General features: G+C 31.9%; 1 protein-coding gene across 1 annotated transcript; it reads left to right on the top strand.

Moving 5' to 3' along the window:
• Positions 1 to 5160: 5160 nt before the first annotated feature.
• LOC115985309 (protein BEARSKIN1-like) lies at positions 5161 to 6165 on the top strand. Its single transcript, XM_031108265.1, has one exon. The coding sequence runs from the start codon at positions 5161 to 5163 to the stop codon at positions 6163 to 6165; it is 1005 nt and encodes a 334-aa protein (XP_030964125.1).
• The last annotated feature ends 6640 nt before the right edge of the window (positions 6166 to 12805 follow it).

Here is a 12805-nt window from a genome sequence, read left to right as displayed (position 1 = left end):
AAAAATGAAGGTGGCAAGTAAAGAATGACAAACTATAATGGAGTACATAACATATTAAGTAAAGAAAAATAAGTAAATATTTTATAAGAATTATTCCTCAATCTCAATCTACTTAACGTTGGTAGACGTGGCCAAATGGGTGGGTCAGTTTGGATATGATTCGGGTCAACCGGGTTGTGGGTCAAAATGGGTCATTTTTAAATGGGTCAATCGGGTTGCAGATCAATTGGATTGGGTTAGAAAATTCTGACCCGTTTTACCATGTCTACATCTATGCAAATATATGCGTAAGTTTCATAATCAGTACAAGGAATAAAAAATAAAAATTATCAGATAATGTCACATTTGCATAAATAACAGCATTTTATTTGTTGGGAGTTCAAGGAGGACCATGTCAGCAGTCCTTCTGATGGACCTAATAATTTCTCCTTCTACTCCCCCTCTCTCATCTTCAATCCAAATGGGCTCTTAAGCATAAATGGTGCTAATATACTGTAATAATAATGCAAAGCGCATTTCCAAGAGTAAGTCCTCGAAGAGATGATGTGTTAGTATTTCAAGGACTCTAACCATTCTATGCTTTTCCTCTCTATATCTTAATTAATTACACACTTGTTTTTGTTTTTTTGGAAAGATAGTCTTCATTCAACAGGCAAAAAAGTTGCATCCATCACTACTAATATACGAATTTTGCATTATTTAGGAAGACCTAAACAGCTAAACTTAACAAAGACGCCAAGGACTTGGGGTCAATGACGAGTTTTGCAATACATTTCTATTCACTCGATTAAATTTTCCAATCTATTTTGAACGGTATTGTTACATCTTTTTTTCTTTTTCCATTTTTCTTTAGTGTCAATCACTTTTTCCTTTTAGTTTTATTGGGGATCCTTTTAACAATGAATCGTATCAAAATCAATTATTATTTGAACTCTTCAATTAAAAAATGCATATGAATTTTATGAAAGTAATATTGAAATTTAATTTGTCAATAACTCTAATAAGGAATAAAGTAGTATATATATATATATATATATATTAATATGCAAAACTCAAAGAAAGTTCAATTATAATTTCAAATTAGAATCTAATTTTGCGTCATGTGTCTAAATTTATGTGGAAATCACACTATAATTATCCATTTAAGTTTATGCCATATGTCCTCATAAGTTTTTTAATCTTTGTGCCAAATGAATTAATGAGTGCAAAATACTAAGAATCTAATATTAATGGACTATAAAATTAAAATAATAAAAATAAAAAACTAATCACATATACTCAATAAAAATCACCACACAACAAAGATAACCACACATTCTGTCTTTTTAAAAATTAGAAAAAAAAATGATCATAAGTAGTATTAAATTTGGGTAAGAATTTTAATATGTGACTAATTATATTTACTTAAAAAAATTTGGCTAATTATTTACATTTTTAAGATAAAATTTGTGTTTAATTTTAAATATATCGATTCATATGCATGTATTACATGCTATTTTTTATTGATAATTTGACTAATTATTTTGTATCTTTATAATAAAAATTGTGTTCACTTTTAAATACATCTATGCATTTGCATGGGTTACATGCTAGTAAATTATAATAAGGGGGTTCCTCATCAAATTTGATAGGGTCATAATTATGTATAATTATAAACTTATTAATAATCTAGACCATTAGATAGGTAAAACATATCTTTTATGACAATAAATAGACCACCACCATCCTACTTGTATACTGTTGCCAAATGCCTTGTATCTGAATTGACATCTCCCTATGCACAAAATACTTAGGGGTTTATGGGGAAAAGGGTTTGAGTTACGGGGTTAGCAACATGTTGTAATTATTTCTCAAAAAAAAAAAATTACTTGTATACTGTTATAAAAACGCATACATTTGCTCTAATATTGCAAAGTGCGTTCCTTAAAGCTATTCCCAGATTCCAACTTTAACCAACACTTTCCCAGATTGCATCTCGTGTTTTTTTTCCAAAGTTTGCGTTATTTGAGGAGAGCTGGACTAAGACTTCGCATCAATGGTGTCTTTCCACCCACGATCATGGTATCTTCTTTTTATTTTGCCAATATAAAATAAAAAGGTGGAACCAAGGCTTGATTTTTCATAGATCCCTTGAGTTTTCTTGTGAAATTTGTTATGATTTTTTGTGGATATTTTTGAATTGAAAAGTTTGTTTCTTGATTTTGGAGATTAATGGGTCTGAGATTGAGATGATGGTGCCAATGGTGGAGTCAGGAAGAATGGAGAAGATGATGATGGTGATGAATGATAGCAGAAGGAGGTTAGGGAGCTTCCAGATATGTGCACTATGCACTTGCTGTGGTGGGGCCAAAGGTCTTTGCTTGCCATCTCCTTGTTGCTATGCCATCAATTGCAACATTCCCAACAAGCCTTTTGGCTTTTGCTCTTTCACTCCCAAGACCTGTAATTGCTTTGGATGTCATCCCTAACTCTCTTTCTCTCTCATTCCATTCTATATAATTTTATAACTTACTTACATTGTTTAATTTAAGGCTCAAGTTGATGCTGTTGGGAGTGTGGATGGGAAGAATATCTATTCTTCATTTAAGGCTCTTGGTTGTCAACAGTGTTTTTTGTTTTTAGTTAAGGGTATGAGAGATTTTAATGTCTATATTGGAAATACTAAAAAGTGGCCACTAATGGAATTACAATGCTCTTGGTGTGTCAATTTGGCATGTCAATTGTGCTTTCTTATTTAATATCTAACACACTATTTGGAAATGTTTCATAGTAATGATTAGCCTATACCATTGATTCTACTAGCTTTACACATTGGCCATATGGATAAATATGTAGTGAAGCTTTTACAAAGGTAAATCTTATTCAATTGGTTTCCGCTGGGCTTATCAGTGTCTAATAAAAGAAGTGCTTGTTTTTGCAATTTCTTGAAATGGGCGACAGGATTCGATGTGCCTATCTTCTGGTTTTGAACATATTGTGAATTCTTGAGCATGTTACATGTTGTGTTTATGTGTTTACTAAACATAGCATCTTTTTTTTCATTTTTTAAATTAGAAACATTAAACCCTTCAAGAAAAAAAATTAAAATAAAACCAGTAACATTTTTTTTATCAAACTTCAAATCTTTTATTCGACGATAAGAAATTTATCAATTGAGCTAATTGAAATTCAAAAAAAAAAAATTAGTAACATTAAAAGTAAAAGTTGGAAAAAAAAGAGCCAATCTCATAAATGTTGACAAAAAAGAAAGGAAAAACTCATAAAAATTGATTTCTAAAAATAACTTCAGAGGGGGAAAGAAAAACTATTGACTTGAACAAAAGTATGGTATTTGAACTTAAATAATTATGTGACACTTGGACAAACAATAATATCATAATTTTGGATCATTCATTGAAATTGAGAATTTTCAAAATAAAAAGTAAGTAAATTATAGACAACTTATGTAGTATAAAGATCGAAGTTCTAATGTATTCAAAATAACAATTAAATCCTTAAATAAAAGTAAAGCTAAAAACACGACAAATGAGCAAGAGATTGGATAGTTTGGGCATGTCATTCAAGTTGTTCATCGTCGGGGGAATGTACATTTGAGGGAGTATATATGCATCATAATAGAGGTACCTCTACACACTTGAACATAATTGTTGAGCCTTTACATAGGGAAGGTGAATTCTCTCTCTATCTTTGCACGAATCACATATCAAAGGAAATGGGACATATTAATTAGGGAGAAAAATTGGCAAATGCCCATTTCACACAAACTTTCCTGCATTTTGCCCTATTTTCCAAACTAATTAGGAAAATGCCTTTGTTTTGAACCTTGATTTTCTAAAAATCGAGTTTCAATTTAAAACTCGATTTTTGGACAATCGAGTTATAGCGAACCCAAAAATTTATTTATTTATTTATTATTTATTTATTTTTTCTGGAACTTGAGTTCCTTGAAAAAATTTAAATGGTACTCGAGTTTCATGAACTCACGTACTTCACATGGAACTTAAGTTTCAAAAAAAAAAAAAAAAAAATTTCTCTAAGTCCACATCCGCTATAACTCAATGTTCCAAAAATCAAGTTTTACATTTGAAACTCGATTTTTAGAAAATTGAGTTTCAAAACAAGGGAATTTCCTTAATTAGTTTGGAAAATGAGACAAAATGCTGGAAAGTTTGTGTGAAAGAGGCATTTGCCAATTTTGGCCTATTAATTAAGCTCACACTTTTAAATTTGTAAATGAGGCACTTCAAAGTTTAAACCCCAAACTTAAACAAATAAAACATTCTAAAGTTTAAACCCTAGCTAGATTTCTTTTTTCTTTTCTCAAAAAAAAAAAAAAAATCCATTATCTTTTTTGGGCTCGAATGGAGGAGAGTTGTATCCGCCTACACCAAAAACTTATTGATATCTTAATATAATGATAAAGAGCTATTATCATAAGTAAACGCAATAAGTTGAACTTATCTTAAAAAAATAAAAAACAACTATTATCTATTCTCTTTTCCCTTCTTAAAAAAAGAAAAAAAAAAAAAAAATCTATCCTCATTTGTGGCTTGAATGGAGGGGAGTTGTATTGGGCTTGAAATATGGAAAGATTATACGGCACACATAACTTTTTTTATTTTTTGGTATTGTATGGGTTGAAGTATTTTTGAAGCAGCGAACCATTTCTTTTGAATTGTTCTCTTGATTTTGGCCTCTTTTTTTTTTTTAGGGTATTTGTAATAATTATATGCTAAAAGAGCAGATTTTTTTTTTTTTTATGGAAGCTAAAAGAGCAGATTTTGATGATAACCCGCAAGAGTTTTATATAACCGCCCACACTATGGTATATTTACAGTATTAGTAATAATTTTATATATAATATATATAACCGCCCTAATAGACCGCCCCTTCTTAGCCTTGCTATATATTACACATAGCCTTGCCCTAATGGACAGCCCCTTAGATATTCAGAGCTTCTAATTTCTTCCAGAAAAAAAGTTTCTAACTCTGAGTTTGAGACTTCCTATATTCATCAAACATTCATCAAAAAGTTTCATAAATTTTTTTTTTTTACATTCATCAAAAAGTTTGAGACTATCAAACATTCATCAAAAATTTCATACGATTTCCTACGTGTTTATAGAAAAGGGAAAGAAAATTCTTTGATTTCCTGAAACAATGGAGATGGTGGGGTTTCGATATGATCCTACAGATGAAGAGTTGATGAAGATTTTAATGAAGAAGGTCGACGATGCTGAACAAACTCACCTAAATCATCATTTTGATTTTATTGTGAATGATTGTGAGGTATACGGCGAAATTCCTCCATGGGAAATATATGATTCTCATACCCACTATCATTTACACACTTTCCACCGCAAGCTCTATGTCTTCACCGACCTCAAAACAACAACCGGCAATCGTGTGTGCAGGGCTGCCGCTTGCGGAACCTGGCTTGAAAAAAGCAAGCCCAAAAGAATCTATGATTCTCAGGGCAATGTTATTGGGATCGACAGGATGCTCTCTTTTAAGGCCAAGGATCTTCATTCGGGCAAACTCAACAAAACTAATTGGATAATGCACGAGTTCTCCTTGGCGAATCAGGAATTTGGAAGAAGCAACACAGTCCTGTGTGTCATCTATAAACTAAACAAAGGGTCAGGGTCAGATTGTGAGGAGGCCAACGGAAGAGGTCTCAAAAGAGCTTTTTCTTCTACTACTGCTGGTGAAGAGTTCTCATGCTTCAATACAAATGCTGCTGCTGTGATTTCACTTGAGCCTGAGCCTGAGCCTGTGATGCCTAGTGCTGATGATGAAGAGTTTGCCGCATGGGTTTCTGGATGTTTTTCTTCTACTGCCGCTGTCGCTGAAGAGGCCTCAGCCTTCAATACTACTGGTGTGATGTCACATGGACAAGAAGATGCCCAAGCCCAAGAACACAAAAAAAGACGGTTGGATACTGATACTTTTACGGATGAAGAGTTTGCTGCATGGATAACTGATCCCACATTCCCAGATGAACCATTGAGTCAAATATTTTCTGATCTACCACCCCTGGTTGAAGTATGCAGTCAATCCAAGTCAGACTCTGTTGCTGATGCTGATTTTGATGTATTAATTACTTCATTAATTTCCGATCCGACACAATCCGATGAAGCATGGAGTAAAATCTTTTGTATATGAGAATTCTTTTTCTTCTCTTTTAGTCTTGCACAGATTTTTTTTGTTCTTCTCTTTTCAGTATATAGTTAGCATGTCTATTGTTAGAACTCTGGCAAATGGGTTATTGGCAATGTAGCTTAAGAATTGAAGGATTGTACAAAAACTTGTTTTGATGGTGAAGTAGCTATTTGTCAACTCAAAGTTATAAACTTCTTTTGTTTTCTTCTCTTATTTGCAATCTTTATGTTTTGATATATAAATGTTTTGTGAAGGTTTAGATATAGTGCAACTCTATTATTTCTTGGTTTCATTTATCACATTTTTTTTCATTCTCTTTCCCGCGTAGCAATACTTGGATGCTATTTTTTTTTTTTTTTTTTTTTTTTTTTTTTTTTTCAGTGATTGATTTTAAGGTGCAATTCCAATTTCCCTTGTAACTAAAGATGATTTCTGGTCACTCTAAGCATCTTGTCAATTGAATGAATACATATGGAAGCTTGAAATTTAAACATTTTATGATTACAAAATTATCTTGTTTGTGCTGCAATTTCTCATTGTTGGTGAAATCTCCATGTTTGACTTAAAAAAAGAAACATTATAAAATAAATTTAGAGAATTTCTAAAATACGATGCTTTATTATCTGTAAATATTTTCTCTTTTGGGAATTAGTTTAAAATCTACTCATAGTTTCATTGCCTAATATTATTTTGCCTAATAATATTTGCTTTGCACTGGATGGGGCGTATCGAAGGAGAAGAGACTGAATTGATTATGGTATTTGATGTCAATAGTGAGAAATTCACATTTCTAGCACTGCCTGATGGTTTTACCAACGTAAACATCTTTCAGAGATGTCTTGCATCATTCAAAGGGAAACTGGCTTTCATTACATGTGCATGTAATGAACAATTTGGCTTCCCCTGTCAATACTCCATATGGGTGATGAAGGAGTACGGTGTGGCTAAGTCTTGGAATAAACATTCTGTTATACCATTTGAAAGAGTGGTTTGTTGCCTTGCCTTCACTGAGTATGGTTCACTTCTGCTATGTTGCCTCAATAAACGATTAGAGGGCAGGGGATCTAGGTTTGTATTAGTTGACACTGAAACTCTACATGAGAAGGAGGATCCTATCCTATCCAACATCCTTCGTATGTAACTACTTTCATGGAGAGCCTTATTTTACTTGATGGAGCAAATGTGGCATCTTACTAAGCAGATGGTGATAGTGGCGTGCATATAAGAAGTGAAATCATTAGTGGTATGGATGAAGTGAAACCCTTGTTATTTCTTTTCCTTTAGTTTAGTTGTTGGCATGGCAGTATTGCTAAAACTTCATTTTTATCCCAATTTTACATTATCCTTTTGTGGCAATATTATATATTAGTATTTGATATTTGTATGTGGATTGTTGTTGTGCATATATATCAAAAGGCCATGCTATTCTTATAAGATCACTCTTTTGAACTTGCCAACGTTACCTGTTCATGTGACAAGTGTGAAGGAATTAAAGTGTGTTGCAATCTTAGATTTTCTGTTTGAGTTGATTGTATTTTTACAAGGTGCTTTATTCATCATCATGAACATAGATTCAACCTTTTATTCTCAATAAATTCTATTACTTATTACAAGGAGAAGTGCGCGGCAGTGCAGGAATGAGTCTGAGGAGAAGAGGAGAAATGAATGCAGAGTGAGGGGCAAGGATGCACCAAAAATTGAGGAGGCAAAAAATTAATTCAATCTTATTTGAATACCCCAATCGGTAGTAAATTGATAAGTATTTATTCTTGTATCTGTATATGTATTGAAGCCTAAGTATTCTTGGCAGCCATATAATCTGTTGTAACAATACATGACAGTAAGTATAATAAACTTCAACCAACTCTAAGAATTATAACCAACACTACTGTAGAATTGTCTTCAACCAATGATAGTCGTTTAGAATATTTATGTCATAGGAAGGGAATGATAACTTGCACTGCTAGGTATAAACTTCTGATGCTTTGGACGACATGTAGTGTGCACAGTTGTCTTATTGCTTGACAAAGAACGACCTGTTGAGTTTGAGTGAGCTCTTGTTTTGCAGCATAATCACCAGCATAATCTTGTGCAACATGTATTGTCTCAACAGTGAATAAGCTGGAGAAGTTTACCTAGACTTCTTTTAGGAAGGTGTAGGTGACAAATTCAGATGCTTTTTATATGGTAGGAAGAATGTCAGTGCTCATAGTTAGTCAAGAGTCTTGGATATTAGAAAATATATATAGCCTTATTGGCACAATGTGGAGTACTTTCTTTTATTTTTTGTTGTTGGTAGGAATGATTTTCACTGTAATTAATTTTTTTGTACGACTTAAATAATGAAGTATGTTTTTATATTAAAAATTAAACTGAAAGAGTAGTTAATTCCATTGATAAGGTATTGATAACTTGTGTATATTGAATTAAATTTTTCATAAGTAATTTTCAAATTCATCTTTTGGGGCAACATCTATGTAGGTTAGGAATTCTAAAATTATGGGGAGAAAGGGATATGAAGAATTTTAAGTAAAAAATCTCACAAAGTTTTCTTCAGCCATGCATTCATGTTTCGTTTCAAAACCTGAAAAACTGTCGATTGGGTTGCTATAAGTAAAATCCTCATCCAATAAAAATGAAGAAGTGTGACCTAAATTGATAATTTTGTTCAATTTCTATGAAAATACTTAAAGGTCCTATGGCAAAAATATTTTTTTTTTGCCCCCTGGAAACGTAGATATTCTATATATAAAGATATAAAAACATTCCAAACACACAAGGAAAAGACTCCAGGGGAATTATATTACGTGGAGATGGGATAGACCTACAAATCCGAATTTCTTACTTCTACAGCAAGCCTGTATGCACAATTTCTTACTCATATACGTGATCAATTGATGGTCTTTGTAGAGGGAAAAACTTCTAATGTTTTGGATGGATGCAGTATCACAATTTCCAGTGTACACTCATCACAATTTCCTGTATATCTAATCAATTTATTTATTTATTTATATACATAAAAGCAGAGACCTCATGCGAGAGAGCTTGAGGCTCTGTCAAGTGGCGCCTTCTATGGTTAGCTCTTTTATTTAAACCATCCAGCTTTTTTTTTTTTTTTCCCTGTTAAATGTTAAAGTTATTACACCTCACTCCTCTCTTTCAATTGACTATAAAAGATTAAAATCACGTTTAAAGGTTTTCAATTGATTATAAAATAACGCTTAAACTTTCATTTAATTCTGACCCTTCTTATTTCCGTCTCAATCTCCTCTATTTCCCATACATTTGGTCAAACAACCAAAAAACCAATTTTTCCTAAACTATGTGGTTGAATCTCAATCTTTCCTTCAGTGTCAAAAAGAAAGTAAAGGCTCAAGTTGATTTTTTTCTTTTTTTTTTGGTGCAGGTAGAGTTGTCCAGGGCTCTAGGTAATTGGTTGTGATCTTGGGTCCTTGACATTAGTCATGTAAAATAGGTGTAGGTACATAACTAGAAGTCTAAGGTTGTCAATTAAATGCAAAGGCATATGTGTTCATGACTTTTGCTGGATTTTGAAGAAGCCACAAGATTTTCTGATGGTAGTTAATCAAGGTAAATTTATATCTGATGGTTCAGCCAAATCCCACAAATCAAATGAATGAGTTTTGATACTTCTGAGCTTCTGAAATTGGCTTCCCCTGATAGAATACCTTTATGGACCTAAAATACATAGTTAGCAATCTCCAGACCAAGAACAACCAATTGCCAGAGTTGCAGAACTCTATAATCTCTATAAATGGCAATGGAGTAAGAACTAATACTACAAAATCATATATAACTACACACCATAACTACGAAAAAAAACCCAAGCTAAGTGTCAAGCTTCTATTATGTATGGCTACTAAAGGTGAGGTTAAGTAGTGTATTAACAATTGGTCATTATTTTGCAAGAAGTAGAACCCAACATAAATAATGTTATAGTTGGTCTTAAGTAAAAAAATTTCATCTCTTAGCCAAATTTTTGGAGCCCTTCGCCATAAGAAAAAAAAATCCTTTTGTTTTATACCTTTTATCTATTTTTTACTGCCTATTCTCTTCCCTACTCAAAATTTTCATGTGTTTTACAGTTGCCTTAGAAATTTTCATAATTTTTTGTTCTAGGTATATTAGAGCTTGCATATTATCAATTTTGTTGTTAATACATACGCTCTTCAAAAAATTTATAAACTGAAATGGTTAATCTTAGTTCTTATCCTTTCAATCTTTGAACTTTTTTATTTATTTTACCTTGGTTGGATCATGGTCCCCAAAGACTCAAACAAATTTCCAATGATTGCATTTTTTGCACCTACCTCACTTCAATCAGTTGTGTATCAAGTGTTGCTCAAGATTGAGGGTTGGCATGCCTATCCACAGAAGGTTAAAAAATTAATTTTTTTATCCTCTTGGCATGCCTATCTCACTTCAATTAGTTTTTTATCCTCTTAAGTTTTGTCAAGCAGCCTAAAAAATTAGTATAACTACTGATTCTTTAATTTTTATGTTATTATCATAGTTCTAGACTATGAACCAGTTCCAATTAGAAGTTGCAACTTAGCATATGACATTCTTTGAGTATTTTTCAAAAAATTACTATCAAATTTTGTCACTACCGCTACTTTTCTTGACTATGTGAAATTCTTTATGAATCTATTAGTTCTCCAACTTGGATCATGATTGCAATAAAGTTAATCTATGAAAGAAAATTCAGTCTCCTTTTTTAAATTTTCTTTCAGGCCTTAGCTGCAGTGTTTGATTACTACATAGGCAATGCTTTTATTATAACTAATGACATATTTGCAACACTTGGATTGAAAATTCATGGCGGCAAAAATGTCCCTTTTGTGTGGAACATTTTTAGGGTATTAGTTCTTGGTATGTATTCAATATATTCTAGAGAAATACACAATGAGAATTCCAAGTAGAAGACTTGGTCTTGGTGCCAAAGGATATATTTCTTAGTGAATTTGGCCATAGATAATCTGTATTGGAAGCTTCAAGGATGCTAAAAACTCATTATAAATGAATCATTACGCTACTATTAATAAGTTGAACAATGGTGAGATATCACTCTTTCATTTTCTTTATAAAGATGGTTGTGGTTAAACAAAAATATCTTCCTTCTGAACTCTATTCCGTAGTGATACAATGATTGAGAAATTAATGCGTTGGGCATAATTTGGTGGTTTACATACAAGACTTTACTACTCTTAGGAGTACTTTGGGGTATATTTGTTAAAAAATCAATACCATGTAGCTCCTTGACAATTAGTATCTTTGCTGTAGCTAGCTAATAAGATTCAAGAAATACTTGGAGTAATTTACTTCATAATGATTTGGCAATTTAAGGGTGTGTTTTTTGCACCATGTTGATGAAATATGTAGTTTTGGTATCTATTTTTGAAACCATTCGTTGCTAGATATGAGTTAGGTTTCTTCTCCAAAAATAAAAAAATAAAATAAATAAGAGTTAGGTTAATACTCACAAACCAAATCAATTATATGCTCGCTCTCTTTCAAAGGATGTGAAAATACTAATTGTGCGTGTAACTTAAAAAATTAAATAATCATGAATTCACTCATGCAATACATACATATTCTTAGTTATGTTATGCTTAGTAATTTATGTTTCTTTTTTAATAAATGAGATAATTGAAGCTAATTATGTAAATATTATACCACAAGATTACATATTTTATATGGGTTATAAAAATTAGTTATAAATTATTTGAAAGTGAAATTATAAAGCATCCGCGCATCGCGCTGGATATCATCTAGTTTATATAATCTTATTACTTATCAAAAAAAAAAGTGGACCAGATCATTTGTGAGCATATTACCATTCCTAGATCATGTTCAATATCTGATTGTTCTTTGTCCATTGCTAAGGTAAGTTTTCATGAACCAAGAATAAGGAAAAGTTATGTGTTACTTCAGTCATTTGCATTCCTAATTTTGTAACTATTCAATGAATATAATATTATTCTAAATTTTATAGTTATCATGCTACTTTGAAATTGAAATTGAAGGTGTGGGTTCCAGTTAGCTAAACTGGTAAAGTCTCTGATGGTTGTATAAGAGATCTGGGGTTCAATCCCCACCTACACCAAAAATTGATTAGTGTCTTAGTCTAATGATAAAGAGCTATCATCAAGAGCGGACACCATAGGTTGAAACTCTCTCAAAATCTTTTTTTTTTTTTTTTTGAAATTGAAGGTTAGCAATAGTGTAATAAAAAAAAAATAAATAAATAACTCAAAAAAGGGGAAAAAAAAAAGGTAATGTGGGAAGTTAAGACAATTTGATTGAGACTGATTAATGTAGACTACTTTTTCCTTCAAGTTTGAGTTTTTTTTTTTCGCTGGGTAATTATTAAGTACTTCTAGAGTATCATAAATGCATATTTCCCCTCTTTTGCACATAACTGTGGATCCTACTAATTAAATTTATGGTGAGACCCACGTGAGAGAGGAAAGTACGCATTTATGGTACTTCCGGAGTATTCAATAATTTTCTTCACTTCATTATACATGTAATTAACTTTCTAATCTCAATATATGTAACTTTGCAATTGTTCTATTCGTGATGACTATCACCTTAGATTTCCTATGTTCATGATTCTTTG

Source organism: Quercus lobata, chromosome 4, assembly GCF_001633185.2.
Source record: "Quercus lobata isolate SW786 chromosome 4, ValleyOak3.0 Primary Assembly, whole genome shotgun sequence".
Taxonomy (NCBI): domain Eukaryota; kingdom Viridiplantae; phylum Streptophyta; class Magnoliopsida; order Fagales; family Fagaceae; genus Quercus; species Quercus lobata.
Note: the sequence above shows the minus strand (reverse complement) of the source record. Positions and strands in the feature narration are given on the sequence as shown.

Coding starts and splice junctions, on each gene's coding strand:
- LOC115985309 (XM_031108265.1), top strand. CDS start 5,161: ATGGAGATGGTGGGGTTTCGATATGATCCTACAGATGAAGAGTTGATG.